The sequence below is a fragment of the Pantherophis guttatus genome, chromosome 8, assembly GCF_059756535.1.
Source record: "Pantherophis guttatus breed Tessera chromosome 8, ASM5975653v1, whole genome shotgun sequence".
NCBI classification, from domain to species: Eukaryota; Metazoa; Chordata; class Lepidosauria; order Squamata; family Colubridae; genus Pantherophis; species Pantherophis guttatus.
This window is the reverse complement of record NC_142070.1, coordinates 53,068,264-53,089,184: the sequence shown is the minus strand read 5'-3', so window position 1 is coordinate 53,089,184 and position 20,921 is coordinate 53,068,264. Positions and strand designations below refer to the sequence as shown.

The 20,921-nt window shown below is 37.2% G+C and overlaps 1 protein-coding gene and 1 long non-coding RNA gene across 4 annotated transcripts in view; both read right to left on the bottom strand.

The window, feature by feature from the left end:
• SH3RF1 (SH3 domain containing ring finger 1) overlaps nt 1-20,921 on the bottom strand; it is a 78,178-nt gene that overhangs the window by 4,650 nt on the left and 52,607 nt on the right. For all 3 annotated transcript variants that reach the window (XM_034442669.3, XM_034442670.3, XM_060686745.2), the window contains 5 exons: nt 18,977-19,134; nt 17,620-17,790; nt 17,235-17,494; nt 16,250-16,605; nt 956-1,290 (listed from right to left, as the gene is read on the bottom strand). In XM_034442669.3, the coding sequence (XP_034298560.1) occupies nt 956-1,290; nt 16,250-16,605; nt 17,235-17,494; nt 17,620-17,790; nt 18,977-19,134 (1,280 nt within the window). The remainder of the gene's footprint in view (nt 1-955; nt 1,291-16,249; nt 16,606-17,234; nt 17,495-17,619; nt 17,791-18,976; nt 19,135-20,921) is intronic.
• LOC132710485 (uncharacterized) lies at nt 4,120-8,113 on the bottom strand. The gene is made up of 2 exons (XR_009621183.2): nt 4,891-8,113; nt 4,120-4,209 (listed from the first exon to the last, which is right to left on the bottom strand). It is a non-coding gene; the product is annotated as an uncharacterized LOC132710485 (long non-coding RNA).

Genomic DNA, 20,921 nt, shown 5'->3' with positions numbered 1-20,921 from the left:
CTTATTTGAACTATTTATAATTATAAATAAATTATAAACTATAAATTCAGAATTAATAATAACAGACAACGTGTATATTATATCTCTTCTGGAAATTACCATTTTCATTTCGTATATTTTATAAATTTCATTATTCGTTTTTATTCTGTAAATAAATTTTCACCATATCAGTTTAGATTGCAATAGGAATCTTTGCAAATTCCATCAGGAATTTGGGATAAAAGAAATAATACTTGCTATGCCTGATATTTTGTCCTTGAAAGTATGCAATGTAACCAAATCTTTCTTTCTTTAATGAAGGGAATTATTCTTCCTTTTATGCCAGCCATAAAAAAACACACAATAGTTTCATAGAATAACAGAGTTGGAAGAAATCTTGGGAGTCTTGTAGTCCAACCCCCTGCTCAAGCAGGAAACCTTATGCCATTTCAGACACATGGTTGTTCAATCTCTTCTTAAAAACTTCCAGTGATGGATCCACAACTTCTGAAGGCAACCCATTCCATTGCTGAATTGTTCTAAGTACCAAGAAACTTCTCCTTATTTCTAGGTTGGTTCTTTCCTTGATTATTTACACACATTGCTTCTTGTTCTCGCTTCAGGTACTTTAGAGAATAAGTTAACCCCCTCTTCTTTGTAGCAACCCATTAGATATTAAAACACTGCTATCATATCACTCCTAGTCCTTTTCATTAAACTAAACGTACCCAATTCTTGCAACCATTCTTCATACTGTATACTTTAGCCTCTAGTCCCCTAATCATGTATGGCCTTCTAATCACTGTCCAACAAGCAATATATTAGAAACAACTGCCTGTTTATTAGAAATAAATATACATTTCAAACAGAATACAATTCAAGGAGAATAGAAAATTTCTTCCATAATTTTTTAATAATCAGCATTTCTTGATGAAATGTAAGAAATAACACATTTTTATCCAGGAAAATGACTTACCGTTCATAGATTACAGATCTGGATTCATTCGATGCTAGAGCCAATGATGAGCATGGTTGCCTTGGAGGAGGAACTACAGGTATATTAGAATCCAAAGAACTTGTTTTGCTGTGAATACTGTCCAGCACAATTGTAGGTGATTCACTGTCCATGGGGCAAGTGTCTGCTCTTCCCTGACCAGAAATTGATGGAATTTCTGGCCCTACAGCACCCTGAAGGGAGAGTTCTGTAGTTGCCAGCTCAACTTCGAGAGTTGGGGATGGTGGTGGTGATGCTCTAAGTTTACGTTTAGTAGATGCTCCTGAAAGTAACTTCAGTAACCCCTTTTTTTCTTTCTATAAGAGATTAAAAAAAAGAAAAAAGAAATATGAAGATGGAATTCTACATTTGGTAATCAAGTAATTAGCACTGTATTTAAAGTGACTGAGGGTATCTTCAACAGTAAGATTGGTAGCATATAAATTTAATAAATAAATAAATAAAATATAAATTTATAATGCTTCACATACTTCGGGACAACAAAGCATGTGGAGTGGTAGTGTGATACAGTGGAACCATTTGGGCATGTTTTTTCCCCACAGAATTAATCTCAGTGTACTACTAACAGCTATAAACCATATAAATTACCTGCAAGGGAAATGAGGTTATAATTTCTACAAATTATTTTACATTTATTGAAGACTTTTATAATTTATTATTTCTAAGAGGATAATTTTTACTTAAAAACAAATAGCATTTATGCAACCCAGAGTTGCACAAGTTCAAAAACATACATTAATACTAAATGTTACTGAAAAAAAATAAAAATCTATAATACAGATTAAAAATGAAATAAAAGCCACCAAGATATGGAAGCTTAAATTTGGGGAATATGTAGCAACGTAAAAATTAACATTATATATTAACATCATAATTTTAATCAAATTTAAGCAAGAATGGTTCCCATATATACAATATATCACATAGTACAGCAAATTCTTGGCTGATAGGATCAAGAATTTATACCTTGGTTTCTAAGAGGACCTAAATTTGCTTACACATGGCTCTGTGACCTTTCATCTGGACTACTGCAATGTGCTCTACATGGGGTTGCCCTTGAAGAAAATTTAGAAGCTTCAACTGGTGCAGAATATGTCTGCATGGGTAGTAAAGTGTTGGATATTAGACAAATGTAACGTCACAGCTTCATGAGCTGTATTGGTTGCCAGTATGTTTCTGGGTGCAATTCATGGCGTCAGTTATCACCTTTAAAGCCCTACATGGTTTGGGGCAGGGTTATCTAAGTGACCATTTTCTTCCAGTTGTTTCTAGCCATCCAATTCAGTCAAGCAGTTTGGACATACTGTGGGTCCTGTCAGCCAAGAATGCTGGTTGGTAGGAGCCAGGAGATGTGCCTTCTCTGCTGTGGCCCCTGCCTCCCTCTTCAGCTATCAGGATGACCCCAACCCTGTTGGCCTTTTGCAAGGCCATGAAGACTTGTCCAGGCCTCCAAGTGAGTTAAAGGCCCCATTTTCTTTGAATTCCAGGAGAGTTAGCAGTTTGGAGCCTTCAAAGCAGGGGTGGGTTCCAAATTTTTTTAGTACCAGTTCTGTGGGCGTGGCTTGTTTGGTGGCCATGGCTTGGTGGTCATGTGACTGGGTGGCCATGGCTTGGTGATCATGTGACTGGGTGGGCGTAGCCAACTTGATGTCATTCACATCAAGGGTTAGGGTGCCTGGCCTTTCCTCACCTCAGAGGTCTCAACGAGATACAATTTCCCTATTTATTTACTACTACTGAACATCCAAAATATACTATTTAATTCTATGTATATATGCCATATGTGTACATACATATTACATAGTATAGTGTGTACAGGCACATAAAAGGATACATTATCTACTACATATACTGTATGTGTATGTACACACACATACACACAGCTCTTCTAAAACTATACACATTCAACCACATTTACTACATTCGGAAAAACACACCCAGAGTCCACTTTCTGCCACACTATAACTTCTGTACATTTAGAACATTACACATGCCTTCAGATGTTCTTTCCCAGCTTGCACATGACTGTTAGAGCCAGAAGAGGTCATGGATTGAGTAAAATGTGGTGAAACTCACTTAACAATGCTCTTGCTTAGCAAGCACAATTTTGGGCTCAATTGTGGTCGTACGTCAAGGACTATCTCTACCTTCCTCTGCATGGCAGCCTTGTCCTAGTAAACTCCTTCTCCTTTCTGCCAATTTTCCTCTGTTAGAGGCATCAAAATAATCTAGACAATATAAAGTTTCCTGCTGGAGCAGGGGTTGGACTAGATGGCCTCCAAGGTTCCTTCCAGCCCTAGATTGCTGTCCTGTTTCAAAGCGTCTTCTGAAGCCATGTCTAGTGCCAGAGTTTGTGGTCCTTCCTTCCTCTTTCTCTCTCTCTCTCTCTCTCCCCCTTCCTCTTTCTCTTCCTTTCTCTCTTTCTTTGTCTCTTTGTCTCTTTCTTTCTTTCTTTCTTTCTCTTTCTTTCTTTCTTCTCTCTCTCTCTCTCTCTTTCTTTCCTCTCTCTCTCTCACGTTTTAGGAATCACATCTAAAGGACCTCTAGAAGTCTTATTCAAAACTGATTGTACTCCATGACAAAAGCTTTAGCTCAGATTCGTTAACTTGACTATAAAAGATCCCATTTAGAGAATTTAGGGTTTTTTTTAAGAATATGGAAATGAGCAAAACAATATGGTAGAGAAAGAAAGGTGTTTAGTTCTTAATATTTGAATGTATCTTCTTAATAAACATATTACTAATAATGTATTAGAATATTTCCTTTCTCCCTCCCTCCCTCCCTCTCTTCCTTCCTAAAAGTTATTTGGGGCCACATGCAATTCTTCCTTCCACCCTTCCCTCTCATTCCCATCTCCTTCCATCCATTTCATTTCCAGCTCCTTCCTTCCTTCCTCCCCTCCCCTCTCATTCCCATCTCCTTTCTTCCATCCATCCTTCCATCTCATTCCCAGCTTCCTTCCTTCCTCCCTCCATCCCTCCCTCTCCTCCCCTCTCATTCCCTATTGCAGTATATTATGTGCCATTCAGCAAAAGTCTGAATACTTTGGCTTTGAATAATCTTATTGTTACGGTTAGGATTTTATGTTATAAATATTACAAGTAGTATTAAATGCTTGCCATCACCTTGGGGGTGGGGGCGGGGAAACAGGGACACGCTGGATGGCCGCCATCTCCTCCGGACCTGCAGGCTGGACTCTCAACAGCTGACCGGCGCTGATACAAAGGGGGAGACGCCAAGCTGAAGCAGAGACTACTGCTCTGCTGCGGCAGAAGGAAGAAAACAGGGCCGGTGCTCCGGACCAGAGGTCGGGCAGATGTCCCAGGCATACTCCAAGCGGTGGGGGTGGGCGAGCTCCAAATGGCGGGGGGCGTGGTTGTAACCCCAGGGGTTTCAGGAGACACTAGCCCAGTGGGGAAGGAGGCGGTGGCCTGGCAAGCTTTGCAGCTACGCTGCTGCGAAGTTTACCAGGCCGCCCCCCCTCTGCTGCTTGGAGCTCACCGCCGCTGCCCGGAACTCCAAGTAGTGGGGTATCCTGGCAGTGCTGGTGGGAGCAGTGGGGAGGGGGGGCACTGCTGCAACCCTGGCGGCTTTGGGAAACGCTAGTCCAGAGGGGAAGGGGGCTGCGGCCCGGCAAGCTTTCTAGCCACACAGCTGCTGCGCTTACCGGGCTGTCCCCCCCGCCCCCATTGCTGCAAAGGCAGCAGACGACTTCGGGAGCTGCTAGCCAGTGGGAAGGGGACTGGCCAGCCCAGCAAGCTTTGTAGCCACATGGCGTTCCCCGAGGCCAAGCACGCAAAACCCAAAAGGCGAGTGAGCCTCATCATGTCCCCCCCAGGCGGCTCTTCGGCTGAGTGCAGCAGGTCTCCCTCCCCCACCGCCAGCGTCGGCCTTACCTTCTAGATCTTCCATGTGCCTCTGAAGGAAAGGCGGTGGTGGTGACAGGAGATGTAGCGGCAGCCTCGGCAGGAGAGGGCAGTGGTGGTGGGGAGGGCGAAGCCGCGGTCTGGCAAGATGACCCTTCCCAGTCCCCACCACAGCTGCAATGGCGGCGGATTCAGGAGCTGCTGGCAGGCGGGGAGGGGGCTGCCTGGCCTGGCAAGCTTCGCAGCCATGGAAAAAGCTGCTGCTGTCACCGCCATGTTCTTCACGCATGCACATCCCATTGGACTTGCAAGGCAATGGGATGCGCGCATGTGAAGAACATGGCGGCGACGAACATGGCGGCCAGGGCGAGCGAGAGGCAACCGGGGGTCCAGTTCGAGGGCGTGGCTAGCCAGCCATTATTAGCGGTTCTGCGACCAATGACAAATTTCTACTACTGGTTCTCCTGAATCGGTGCGAACCGGGAGCAACCCATCACTGCTTCAAAGAGACACTTTCTTAATCAATTTCACTGTAAATAGCTTGTCAATGGCTTTTTTGGATAAGAACCTTCAGAGAACAAGTTTTATTACATGGCGAAATTTTCAATGAAAGAAGCTTCTTGTAAATTTAAGATTTAAAGAAAAACTTTGTTATTTGGAAATAAGGGTATTTAGAACATTAATTTAACTGACTGAGAATTGAGATTGATTGGAAATGATTATGAAATAATTTTTATAAGTGCTTTATAAATAATTATAAGAAATTTCCTGCGGTTTAAAATTCTATTAAAATATATGAAGATTTTGAATTTAAGTATAAGAAATATTTCCCTGGATTAGAAAAAAACATGATAAGAGGAGACCTTGAAAGCTGGTTACAAGACACAACCAGAAAGAACTAAAAATTATAATTAGAAGAGCCCCTAATAGAGAATGGAGAAAAATATTTTAACTCTGGAAGAATTCAAGGATATTTGGCAACAACGAACTCAGAACTTTTTTTCTAGATTACTATAAAAATTAGTTCACAAAAGAAGGATAAAACTGAGAATCAGGCTGTTTTGGATATGGATTTAAAATTTACAAGATACAAGAATAATTTTTACAAAGATGTTATACTGGATTTCCAACTGAAACCAGTTGATGTTTTGTCTAAAAGGGACACACAAATAATAAATCAGAACAGTTACTTGGATGGGTTTGGACAACTTTCTTATTTTTGATTTATAAATGAGATGTATTATACCAATGAAAAAATTTCTGAAAAAAGATAAAGAGAGAATGAAAAGAAATCTGAGTCTGGGACACTACTTAAAAGAAATAAACTTCAAGAATTTTAAAAATGAAAAGAATTTTTATAGAGTTTATTCAACCAAGATTAAAATGTATATGATTTTTTTTCTAGCAGCTTTTACTGGATTTTTTTCAACCAAAACTGAATGATGAGGCCTTAAAGATTTGTTTATAAAAAAGATATGTGAAGATTTTTTGTACTTTTAGAGAAAGTGATACGCTATGGTTTTGAAATTGAAAAAAGTATTAAATTTGCAAAGTCGTTTCTAAGGAAGATGTAGAGAATATGATAAATTAATTTGTGATACCTTATTTGATAGGATTAAATTCTAATGTTATTGTTTCTGACAGCTTTTCATGGAAACTTTTCTGATTGAATGAGACTTTAAAGATTTAAGATATGAGAACCTCTTGTATTTTTAGACAAAATGATGTTACTGTGTAAAGTAAATGAACAGCATATGACATTGATTCACTTATTTAAGATTAAAATACATATAGTTATTTTTGGTAGCTCTTAACTGCTTTTTTCGGATTAAGATTTAATGATGAGGTTTTATTATTTGCTAATAGATATGAGATATATGATGAAGAGATCTTAGATTAAAATGTTGGAGAAGGTAACAAGTTACTAAAATTGTTTTTACATTTCTTGATGAAGAGGGAGGTCATTTATTTATATATTTTTCCTTTTACATATTTTTCGCTCTACCTTCTTTTCTTTTTTGGTATTTTTCTTAATTTGTATTAGTTTTTCTTTCTATTTTAAAACTTCAATGAAATTATTAAAACATTATCCTGAATTTTTCTGGTTTTTTCTTCAACTGATGTTATATTTGAGTGTCACTTTATTATTGAAAAAGCATTGCTAGTGCACTTATACATATAAAAGATCTCCAAAAACAGGATGTCAAATTCGATTTCATTGAGGGCCGTATCAGCATTGTGGTTGTCCTCTGGGGGCTGGGAGGGAGGAGGGGCGTGGTGCCTGTGGGGACCAGGCAGGGTTGGGGAGGAAATCCAGGGGTCTCCATTGGGGAGGGGGGAGGAAAGAAAGAAAGAGGGAAAGCGGCTGAGTGAGATGTGCTGCCACTGCCACCACAGTAAGACAGAGAGCAAGAGAGTGATCCGATCCAACGTGTGTGTGTGTGTGTGTGTGTGTGTGTGTGTGTGTGAGAGAGAGAGAGAGAGAGAGAGAGAGAGAGAGAGAGAGAGAGAGAGAGAGAGAGAGAGAGGGGTTGGGAGGGAAGGAAGGGGCGGGAGGCAAAGTTGCGACGAGAGGAACGGGGGGCGCAGGCAGGAGCCCCAAGGAAGAGGAGGAGGTGATGTTGGATGAGAAAGAGGTGGAGGTTACCCAAAAAACCTAGCTTGTATGTATCCAAATTTACAACCCAAGTGTTGGCGATGTGAGTGTGAAGATGCTACATATTTTCATATATGGTGGACATATAAAAAGATTAAGGCTTTTTGGATAAAAATATGGTGGATTATTCAAAATATTTTGAAGAAAAAAATTAAATTTACACCACAGTTTTTTCTGTTGGGAATAGTTACGGATTGTACTGTAATAGAGACTAAGCTGGTTTTGAACTTAATAACAGCTGCCAGGTTACTGGTGGCACAGTACTGGAAGAAGGAAGATCCACCTACTATTGAGGAATGGACATTAAAAGTTGTGCATTTGGCGGAAATGGCAAAAATTTCATCATACCTTAAAGACCATTCAAATGAGAGATATATATCGGAATGGAGAAAATGGATTGATTACATACAGAAGAAGTATCCGAATAAGAAGATTCATATAGCTTATGAATGAAATAATATTAAGTAGTTTATGTTTGTTTTTTCTGAGTTATAAGGAGTTAAGGACCTAGGGAGAATATGAAATGTAATAATTTGTTAGCACATTTTAGTTCTTGGTTTGTGAATGCTATACCCTGTGCTCGTTCTGGGAAGTCTAGGGAGGGGGGTGGGGGGAGGGAGGGGAAGGGAGGGTGGGAAGGGGAGGGGGGATTGAGGGGGGAAGGGTGGGGGGTGAAAATGTTTGTATTTTTCATAAAACTTTTCAATATATAAAAAAAAAAAAAAGAGAGAAAAAGGTGGAGGTTGAGGATCGGGATGCTGCAGGATTTACAATATGCCTTGCAAGAAAAGATTGGGGAGTTCCTGCAGCGAGATGTGCTTATCGATGAGCTGGAGCTGGAGCTGGATCACAAGGATGAGCTGATCCAGAAGCTGCAGAACAAGCTGGACAAGTACTCTGCATGTGTTGCCCTGCACGCGGAGGTGGACTGGGCCTGTGTACGTGTGCGCTTGCTTCCTCCTGTGCACATGCACACAGGCTAAGATGGCGTGGTCTGGGCCAAAGTGATGCGGGCCAGCCCCTTACAGTTTCCAGGATGGCCGTGCGGGCCAAATGCAGCCCGCAGGCCTTGAGTTTGACATCCCTGTCCTAAAATGTTTAAAACAGCATAACGAAGTTAGTGGCATCATTGCTTCAGGGAACAAAATTGCTATCTGTTAAGACATATATTGCATACAGAAATGGGAAAAAATATTAAAGCATGTAGTATCTTCTTTGTTTACAACTTATGTCAACTACAAAACCCTGAAATATATATTCCAATAATGATCAATCAACAGCCATCTTACATCTGCAATACTTTGAAAATAAAATGTAATTTTATTTTAAATGTAATTAAAAGAAGCTACTATAATCTATAAATTAGATTATTAGAAAATTTAACGAAATGACTTCCGGTGGTGCTGTCGGGGCGGCGCAGGGGGAAAAGGACAAGCTCTGTCCTTTATCTCTGATTTTTTCGTATTCAGAGACCCTTCGAAGGCGTGCTGTGCTTGGAGAGCCGCACGAAACAGAGGGGAAGCCTGGAGGTCAGTGAGGCAGTACGCAACTGCCCGCTGGAACAAGGGATCCCTCTTTAATCTGACACAAATGTGTCTTGTCATTTCACTTTGACATGGCGGACTTGAGACTATGACAGCTCACAAAAGGATTGGAAGAGAAAAGATTCGAGCAGACTGTGACCATTCATGCTTGCGAGGAACTCCCTTACTTGTAGAGATTGGAACTGTCAAGGTGAGTAATTCTAAACTACTTTTTTTTCCCGGCAAAACTGAAAGAAGCTCTGATAGAAAACTAGCAGAGACTAAAAGAGCCAAGCCGTGACTCATTAAAATCAATTGCCGAGTGAGGGGATTAAAAAAGAAAGAAAGACTGATATAAGACTATAAATGGAAGAGTGGAAGCGGGAGAGTGCATGACAAAGGAGGAAGAAAAGAACTAAGAAAAGGTGAAAAGAGGAATCTACATTTTAATCCACACTTTGACAATTGATATGATCACTGGAGGCTCGAAGGAGAGGATTTAAGAAAGGAAACAAACAAGTGAAAAGGGAGAATTCAAGAGGCAAGAAGAAATCCTGGAGAGGAGAATAAGACCATATGGAGCTTTGAAAGATTGATTCAGGAAGATCAGCGTCTGGGTAAGGCGAACAACGATGCATAACGAGAAAGAGAAAGCAGAGAGACATCAGCAGAAGTAAAGACGTTGGAGAAAGATAGTGAGTGAGCGGCGAGAAGAAGGAGGAGGATTTGTAGTGACAAAGAGACTTGGACATAATATTAAGTGACTAAGCGGAAAAGAGGACAGAGGTGGTGTTGGAATTGAAGACATAAATATTAAGAACAGTGTAAGACTTTGGAAATCCTAAAAGTTACAGTAGAGACTTTGTTCTGGATGGAATATGAAGTAGATTGTCACATTATATTTATTATATGTGGTGATTATTAGGTTAGTAACGGTTTTCTTCTTTTTCGGAACATTCTTATGATATCGCTTTTGCACTAAGATTGTATTCATAAATATATAGATTGGTATTAATAGAAGTTATTGGCTAGCTAGACCATACTGGGGATATTATATTTAATAGTGACTTATTTACAAATACTACTTATTAAATCAGAGACGTTTATTATAAATCAAAGATATTTAATATAGTTAATTTAGTTAAATCTATTTTAATTAAATTTATTTGATTGAATATAGAGGAATATAGAGGAAGTATACTGAGTTATCTCTAAGTATATTGTATTATATTATATATTTGTATATTGATATATAGTTATATAGTTTTTCTTTGTTGAGTAAGCAACTAAAGATAATAGAAATAGAAAACTAGAGTTTAAAATAATTATAGAACTATAAGTAACATATAGATAACTGAACTAAATTTTGATAAAAGAAAGAAACATAAATTTTTGATTGGGGAAAAAAGCAGTGGATAGTAATTTGGGAAAAAGTCTATAAAATTTTGGGAGAACAAAGTAGAATCTTAAAAGAAATGACTAGTATCACTACCACAACATTGAGAACAGGGAAAAAGGTGGCATCAAACCTGACAGTGGTGACAGCTTCTCCATCAACTCAAAGAACTATAGAAGGGGTGCTGCCTGCTGAAAAATTGAGTCCTAATTTAACTGCTCAATCGATGCAGTCTATCCTGGTAATGATACAGGAAACCATGATGAAGCTTCAGGAGACGATGATAAAAAATAATGGGGACCTGAAAATTGATGTACAAACTTTGGATAATAAATGGACTCAATTCAAGAGACAATACAAAGAAACGAAGAAAAAATCAAGGCGGTTGAAATGAAAATCGAAGAAACTGAAAAAAAAGTAGAACAAATAGATCAAAAATTGATGGCGACACATAAAGATCTGGAAAGTTCACTGATACATCTTGAAATGGACCGAGCCTCTTTTTACTTGAGGTTTCAAAACATCCAAGAAACAAAAGAAGACAATCTAGGAGAAGTAATAGCAGGACTGATCGCAGAAGTTCTTCAAAGGGATAAGAGGGAGATTATAAATGAATTGGATGAGGTATACAGAGTCCAAACCAATTACGCGAGGCACCATTATCTGCCTAGAGAGGTAATATTAGATTTGCGCGTAAAAAGGTTCACGACATCATATACAAAATTACAAGAGAAGAACCTATGTTCTACCACGGAAAAGAGATCATAACACTGAAACAGATTCCCAAACAAATTCGAGAACAGAGAAAGGACTATTGATTTTTAGCATCTCTATTGAATACAAGGAAAATACTATTTAGGTGGATTACTCCAGAGGGAATGCTGATAAATTGGCAGGGTAAAAGAATTAAAGTGGATGACCAAGACAAAGCTCAAGAATTGTATGACCAATTGATGGAAATGAAGAAGGATTCAACCAGTAAAGAGAAGTTAGAGGTCACTAGCCTAGAAGAGCAGAGGCAAGAATTGGGAGGTGAAGAAACAGAAGGAAGTTCAAAGGCGATAAAAGAAAATTGAGATGAAGAAAGGGGTACCAGGACTAGACAACAAAGAATCACCAGAACAGCTAGAAATCAGAGATCAGCAAATAATTAGGAAAATGGAAAAAGAAACCCAATTATTATCAATAAATGTGAACGGATTAAACGACCAGGTGAAAAGGAAAAAAATATTCAAGATATTAGCTAAACAGAATGTAGATATTATATGTCTCCAGGAGGTACATATTAAAAAGCAAGATCAGAAGTATTTGGAATACAATAAATTGGGAAATTTGTTTGCAGCACTAGCAGAGAAAAAAAAAGAGGGGTAGTAGTATACATTAGGAAAGAAATAAAAGCCAAGGTAATTTATGAGGATCCAAAGGGAAGAGCATTATTGATTGAATTGATACTGGGGGATACCAAAATGTTATTAGTTAATATACCATATTTTTCGGAGTATAAGACGCACCAGAGTATAAGACACACCTACCTTTTTTGGTGAGGAAAAGAAGAAAAATAAAACTCCCTCTGCCTCTGAGCAATTTTGCCTGGTTGGAGCAAACAACAAAAAGCCTGCTTTACTTTCATTTTCATTTTCAGCATAGCCTGATTAGCACAAGGAAAAAAAAAATCTGCTCCAGCAATTTACCTCTTTGCAGCAAGCTGCAGAGCCGTGAGCAAAACAGCAGAGAGGAAATCAGCTGAGAGTCGGGAGGCCATCCAATCAACTTGTGCTAATTAGGCTGTGCTGAAGCTGAAAGGAGCTGTTTTTTCTTGCTGTTTGCTTGCAAGGAGGTAACTGCTGCGAGGCAGAGGCCAAAGGGTGGGGGCCAGTGGGTGGACAGGGCTACATTCGGTGCACCTAAATTTTCACCTTTTGGGGGGAAAAGGGTGCGTCTTATACTCCAAAAAATACAGTATATGCCCCCAATAAAAAACAAAGGGAATTTTATAAGAAAACACATGAAAAGATTATTGAGGTAGATTATAAAAATATATGCATAGTGGATGATTACAATGGAATAGTGGACAGAAAAAATGATTATGTTTGTAATAAACAAAAAAAAGGGGGGGGGGATGTATTACCAAAAACTTTCTTTGACATGGTTGAAGAACTAAATTTGATAGATGCATGGAGATTATTAAATCCCAAAGGAAAAAAAATTACTTTCTACTCTAACCCACACAAATCCTTTTTGAGAATTGATATGATGTGGGCAAATAGAGAAATAACTAAAAAGATTGAAAATATAGAGATACTCCCGAATGTTTGGGCAGATCATAATCCCTTGAGAATAATTTGGAAAGGTAAAAAAAGAAAAAATAGGAGATGGACTCTGAACCCGCAAATACTTCAAGAAGACAAGTATATGCAGAAGATGAAGAAAGAATTGACTTTATTCCTTGACATTAATAAAAAACAACATACCTTGTTGCAGAATTTATGGGACACAATAAAAGCATTTACAAGAGGGATAACAATAGCATATACGTCAATGAGGAATAAGAGAAGATGGAAACAACAGGATGTACTATTGAAAGAAGTAGAATATTTAGAAAAAAAAATTCAGTTAAGGCCAGATGATGTACAACTTAAGGAAGAGCTAACATCAGTTAAACATAAATTAAATTTAATAGAATAAACAGATCATGTTAAAAATGTCAAATACACGAGGCAATATCAATTTGAAAATGCAAACAAACCTGGAAGATGGTTGGCATATAAACTAAAAAAAGAAAAAGAAAGTAGGATAATACACCAACTACAGGATGAGACAGGGAATTTACAAAACAATGAGGAAGAAATAAAAAAGATTACATTAGAATGTTTTAAGAACCTGTATAATCAAGAGGAAGTGGATATGGGAAAAAATAAATGACTATTTAAAAGAGGAAGGTATGCCCATATTGGGGGAAGAGATGAGGATGATGTTAAATAGAGAGTTTACATTGGTAGAGTTAAAAGAGGCGATCCAAAGACAAAAAAACAATATGACACCAGGACCAGACGGTTTGCCAGGAGAATTCTACAAAAATATGGGGGAAATATTAGAACTGATTCTTTTAGAATTGTACAATGAGGTGTTACTGGAAGCAAAACTGCCTGTCTCGTGGAGAGAGACATCACAATGATCATGAAGGAAGGTACTGATGCAAACAAAATTCAAAATTATAGACCAATTTCTCTTTTGAATGTAGATTACAAGATAATTATGACCATCATAGCAGGAAGGATGAAAAAAATATTAAATGAAATTATCCACTCTGATCAAAATGGCTTTCTCCCACTGAGACAAATCCGAGACAATACAAGAACAGTTATGAACATACTACAGTATTACGAGGCCCATCCAGAGAAACAAGTGGCTCTTGTCTTTCTGGATGCGCAGAAAGCTTTCGACAATTTAAATTGGAAGTACATGATAAAACAAATTTAAAAAATGAAATTTGGAGAAAAATTTGAACAGATGATTGAAAGAATTTACTCTTCTCAAAAAGTAAATATAATAATAAATGGGGAAATTACAAGACCATTCAAAATAAAAAAAAGAGTTCACCAAGGATGCCCTCTGTCACCTCTGCTTTTTATTTTGACTTTAGAGTTGTTATTGAAGAAAATTAGGGCAAACTCAGAAATTAAGGGAACTAAAATTAGAAAGGAAGAATATAACTAAAAGCATCTGCAGACGACTTGGTGTTTTTTATTGAAGACCCAAAAGAGACAGGACATACTTTAATAAGGGAGACAGAAAAATCTGGAGAAGTGTCAGGTCTTAAAATTAACAAAACAAAACCAAAAATGATAGTCAAAAATATGATACCACAACAAGAAAAAGAAGTAGAGAAAGAATTGGGACTACAGAGCACGAAAAAAATTAAATATCTGGATTATGGTTGACAGCAAGGTGTTCCCCAATTAAAGATGATAATTATGTAAAATTAGTGCAACAAATAAAATTGGATTTGGAAAGATGGGGTACATTACAATTATCTATATTAGGCCAAATTGCTACTATTAAAATGAATATTCTCCCGAAATTGCTTTACCTCTTTCAAACCATACTCATAAAACTAGATAAGAAATTTTTCACAGATTTGAACCAAATTACAACAAAATTTTTATGGACAGGCAAAAAAGAGAGAATAAAACTAACAGACCTTCAGGATAGCAGAAGCAGAGGTGGCCTTGGGCTTCCAGATTGGCGACTCTATTATAAAGCAGCAATCTTAGCCTGGGTTAAGGAGTGGATTAATTTGAGAAATAAAAGATTACTCACATCGGAAGGACATGATTTACAAAAAGGGTGGCATGCCTTCCTATGGGATAATGAAAATAAAACACATTCATTTTTTTTTTCATCATAAGATACGAGAAGCATTAATGCAAATATGGCAAGAAATCAAGAAAAAACATTATATGAAAATGCCTGGATGGGTGTCGACAATGGAGGCGATGATTCATCCCAACACTATGGATATAAATAAAATGGCCAAATACAAAGAAATTTTAGATTGTTAAGGAAATTTAAAAAGTAGACAAGATTTAAACAGGGAATAAATATAGATTGGTGGCCTTATTTGCAATTAAAGTCACAATACTTAAAAGATAAAGAAGAATATGGAATTGAATTGGTCCCACAACAATTAAAAAAATTATTGATTGGCCCGGATGAAAAATTGATAACTAAATTTTTAAATTATTTATTAGAATTTGACAGAGCCGAGGACATAGTTAAGGGAGCGATGATAGCTTGGGAAAAAATGTAGGACATAACATCAAATTAGAGAGTTGGGAAATGATTTGGAACAGAAATTATAAAATAACAAAATCAGCAAAATATAAAGAAAATCAATACAAAATGTTTTATCGCTGGTATTTGGCACCTTCAAGACTGGCAAAGATATATCCAAATTTAACCCCAAATTGTTGGAAATGTGGACAAAAGCAAAGTACCTTCTTTCATGCATGGTGGTTATGCCCAGAATCGAAAAAATATTGGAAAAAAATACAAAACTGGTTAAGGAATTGACTGGCGTCCAAATATGGGCCTTCCCCATCCCCCCAGGCCCTCCTGAGACAGGAAACAGCCTGTTTCCCTACTTCTGGTGGGCCCAGAAGGCCTGAAAATCAGCTGGCTGGTGCGCACATGCGCGCCAGAGCTGAGCTGGCGTGCCCACTGATATGGCTACAGGTGCCATAGGTTCGCCATCACGGGTATAGAGTATAAGTGAAATATAGTAATATGTCGTGTAAATGGTCACAGTTATGCACAAACTTTCTTCTTTTTGTATTTTAATTGTTGAAAATCAATATTTATTTTTTAAAAAAAGAAAACTTAACATATTTTAGCAAATTTAGAAATTACAACTGACTAGGGAACATATACCTGATTATCATATAGGTTTACTATTAATAAATGTTGAATGTGCCATTATGTGATATCAAAGACATGGTTTCAAATGGTAATATTACACCTAATCAAAATAGTTAAAAATAATGGCAATTATGTTTTCTAAGATTAATAGATAAGTAATTAACAGAGGATTCTCCTGTGAGAAGACTGAAGGATTCTGCAGAGGACATAAGTACCTGCACTGAGCTTGATTCCTAATGATTTCGTAGATGTCCATGACATTTTTGGTAAAAATATGGAAGAATTACCATGAAGTAATTTCTCATGGTTTCCCATTCAAACATTAACTAGATTTAGACCTGTTTCGGTTTTCAAGGTCAACAAAGAGATCATAAAGAACAAAAATATTATGCCTACCTTTCCATCTCTCTCTGTTTTACTCATAGTAGGAGTACCTCCAGCAGTCAATGTATTTTCTGGGGAAGCTGGAGCTCCCGTATGAACAGTCACAATTTTTCCACTTGAATCTCCATCTACTGATACAGAAGAGCTAGGAGAATTTAATGAAGATGTTGTGCAAGCCAATGGGACATTTGCTCGGTTGATATTTACAGCTGTAATATAAGCAGCAGCATTTGAAAATTGAGATTGTAGCTGTTGGGAAGCAACAGAATGGTGTGGAATAATTACAGCAGCAGGAATAAGGCATGCTGAATTCTGAGTCTGAATTGGTGTTACAGTGGCTGTCGGTCTTTCTTGGCTATGAATTGCAACTGTAATGACAAGGGGAAATGGTTCAGATAATGAAAAAGAATATATTTTAAGATTGATATATATATTTTCATATATATATATATATGAAATTCATATATATATATATATATGAAAAAAGCAATGTTACCCTTGAAATATAACTGAGCCAAGGTCACCAAGTAAATCTGTACAGTATCTCCACAAATACTAGATACAGGTAGCCCTCAACAATTGAGTCCAAAATTCATGTTGTTAAGTGAGTTTTGCCCCCTTTTACAGCTTTTCTTTCCACATTTGTTAAATGTTAATGTTAATGTTATTTATATACCGGACTCGGGGCGGTGTACAGCCAATTTAAAAACATAAATATACAGACATCATCATTAAAAGTAATTAATGCATCACTCCAGTTGTTAAATTAGTAATAAGGTTGTTAAATGAATCTGGTTTCCCCATTAATTTTGTTTGTCAGAAGTTCACAAAAAAAGATCATATGACTTTGGGATATTGCAACAAATTGTGATAAATAAAGGACTACCTGTACACTATATTTGCTGCACCCTCCTTCCTATATAAATTTTAAGATTTATCAAGCTGCAGGGCATTCTTCATATGTATATTGCCTATGTCAAGAAACAAATTATTTTACCTGTTCTAACTGCATTGCGAGCTTGATTCACTGTCATTTGACTGGACATATGCATAATGATCTTGGATTGTGGACTCTTTTGTATGTGTGCAGCAGAGACCACAGCTGTCGGTATTGTATCAGAAGTCATTGTCACCCCATTTCCCTGAAGTTTTTGCACTGTTCCTCCAGCAGTGGGAGCACTGACCATGGTCACTATTCGCCCTGTCTGGCCAGCAGTAGATACAGGTATTTTTGCTTGGGAAGCACTTGTCATTGGCCTATTAAAATTAATGTAAACATTATCCACCTCTTGTTAAATAGATCATTCAGTCCCATTATATACAAATTTTCAAAACATTTTATTTCTGAAATTTGTTGAAGTACAACTTATTGAACATCATACCTTGTAACTGGTGCTACATAATTTCCAGGGAATACACCAATTTTGCTGGTATGCATGGAAGTTCCTTTAAACCAGCCATCCTGACAACGTTCAAACACCAAAAACATTTCACCTTTTCTCAATTCCAGTTCATCTTCTTTTCTAGGAGTGTATGGATAAATAGCAATATACCTGGGAAAGAAATCATTCTTAATGAACCGCAGGATAAGGAATAAAATGTCAAAATATCTGTTTGTTTTATGTCTTTATTTTAATTTCAAATGTTGCAATTTGTATATTTTATAGAATCGTTTCTGCTTGAAAATAAAATGTGTTGGTTTAGTTCAGGTTGAAAAGTTGCTCCTCTATATAGTTAGAGATATTTCAATCACATAAATTATAATCAACAAGAGATATCTAAAATGTTCTGTCCAAAACTGCTTATCCCTCTCAAGGAACTTCCTAAGATTTTACTATTTCAAATGTCCAATAAATAGTGACAGTTAGTAACTTTAATCACAACTGTTATACCTTTTCCTAATTACATCTCAAAAACTTGTTTGAACAGCTACTTACCGCTGGTTAACTAAGTTGCAAGCAAAAAGAAGTGCTGCCTTCATTTCAGGAGCTATCGGAGTACTTTTTGGGGTTTTTTTAAGAGAGGCTTTTATGTATAAATAGTCTTAGATAAAACCATCTATTAATGCAGGCATGTAGAATAATTTGCAAATTTTGAGTTTGGTAATCAAGCCAAAGTGTATTATAATAAAAAAATCTGCTCTTCATTGAAATTTTATATAAATTTACTAAGAATATGCCAAAATGTTTAGCATCATTTCTAATACTAACCAGGAATTTGCTGTTGCTTATACCACTTCACAATTTAGTGTTCTTATAGACTTCTTTAACTCTTCTCTTTTTATAGAATACAATTTACAAAACAATGGGATACTGTTGCCTGATTAGATGGCAGCACTTAAGTGACCTTGCCTGATCTTAAAAAGCTAAACATAGTTGGAGCTGATTAGTGCTTAGAAAGAGGCCACAACAGATAATCAGAAAGCATCTTGGAAAAAATTAATGGGAAACCACTCCCATGTTTTTATTAAGAATATTATACCAAGTTTTCATGAAATCACCAAATTATGTTAATGTGAAGGAAACTTTACTTAAATACTATCAGTAATAAGTCTGAGAAGGTAATAAAAATTGCAATATATCAAAATCAAGCATGTCTTGTGGCTTTTTCCTAATTAAAGACACCAAATGAGAAGTCAAACAATTTCAAGATTGTTTTTAAAAAACACTTCAACTCATTAGTTTGGCAATTTTTAATTATTCTTTCCATTAATTGCCAATAAGTTTTAGTTTCACTTACACACTTGGTCTTGTCTGAGCTCTCAAATGTGATATTTGCTCGGTCAATGCAGATGTTGACTTCTGAACTGACCCCGAAGACAGGCATGTAGAATTAGGGGCAATTATTGTAGCAGATAAGACAGGTGATGGTGGTGGTGGGAGAGGTGGATTAATACTCTAAAAATAAAATATTTTAAAAGTGAAATTAAATTTTAGCAGCAATATTCAGATATAATATTCACTGGCATAACATGTATACTCCAGAACTGACTTGCACCCAACAATAACCTTACTTTGCTGCATCCTGACAGATCATACTTGGAAAAGAGTTGCATTTTTTTACCCTGAGAACAACATATATGTTATTTTGAGACAAATGAACAAATTCAAAAGGCTAGAATGACTCTAAAGTATAAAAACTGTCATTGCCCATATCCAGGAATCCAGTTGAACCTATCAAATGTCAATCTCAGGAAATACCAAGCTAAAAATCACATGAAGCTGATCAAAAATAGGCACCATCTTGATAGCTGAAGCAGTCAGATGAGGATAATGTAAGCATCCCAGCCCCTCCACCTATCAGGTACTGAAAACAGCAGAGCAGAGACATTTTATGAGGCTCCTAGCCAAGTAAGGGAGTAAATCTCTCAAACAGCGACAACTGGCTGCATCTTAATTTAACAGTCAGCTCTGACCCATCTTCTTTTGCTCTTGCATGACAGTTGTATGAAATTTGTGTGAATCCTGCCCCTTAAATTCTGCCCTCTTGACTGGCTCTTGGATTGATTTTGAAATATTCTTCTGGGTGGTCGTATTAAAAGCAAACCATTCAGACAAGCATATATCAAAGTCTTTGTTTTGCCTTGCATGCTTTGACTGTTATCTCTTGATCTTGAGTAAACTGTGAACTACCATAGCAACTACTATATGTAAGCAAATAAGTATTTGAAATCAGAATCAGAACAAAAACTCAAAACAAGCTCTTGGCAGAAATTCAAAAAACATTCAACATATGATTGCCTTTTTCAAAATATATCTAGAAGCCATGGTTGATTTTGAAACCTTTCAACTTTTGAAAGTTGAGGTATATAAGAAATTTCAGTCTAATTTGCCCCAATTTTATTTTACTTTTAATTTTTTTAAGATGTTTCCTACGAGGTTCACCACTGTGTCAGGGGAGTGAGAATGTAGTCTTTACTTTCTTTTCCTTCCTTCCTTTCTTTCCCTTGAGATATTTGAAAGTGCTGTGTAAGACACTGGATTACAGGGTTTGGAGATGAAGGTTTCAGGATGAGTAGTAGTTAAGGGCAAATAATTAGTAAATGATGCTAAATGAGTGGTGATGAGAAGAAAAAGAAAAGAGGATGAAAGATATATAGGGAAAGATGGAGAAAGGGTGAAAGACTGACCTGGAGATACAAAGGGATGTTGGACAGTTGTTGCCAAGCAGTAGTAGAAACGGTGGAGCAAAAGTAGTGGTGGAAACTGCTGCTTCCTGGGTTGCTGTAGCTGCTGGGAACAAACCACCAATGTGAGGGCTGCCATCAAACATTGTGCGGTTGGGTAATAGAAAATATGTGGACACTGCTTGGCCAGAAAGTAGAAGACCAGAAGATATGCTAGGAAAGGGCACTAAGTAATGGCAGCAGTAAGAAGAACCTTGTGGAGCTAGTACTGGAGGAGTTCAGGATTTCAGACCCAGATCAGATCAGAAAATCAATTCCATGAAAGACCAAAACAACACCTTATTGAGATAGGCTATAATAATAGAAACTTGAACAATTCATTGTGCTGCACTTCCTTCTCCTCTGGTTTACAATAGACATTTGTGAAAGTTGTCTTGTTTCCTAGGGCTTAAAGAATGCTTCAACCTCCTTTACCTAGGTAAAGATGCTTGCATATTTCTTTCAAGGTCATATATCTTAATTTCTATAAGAAGAGAGTACTTAAAAACCCATAAGGCC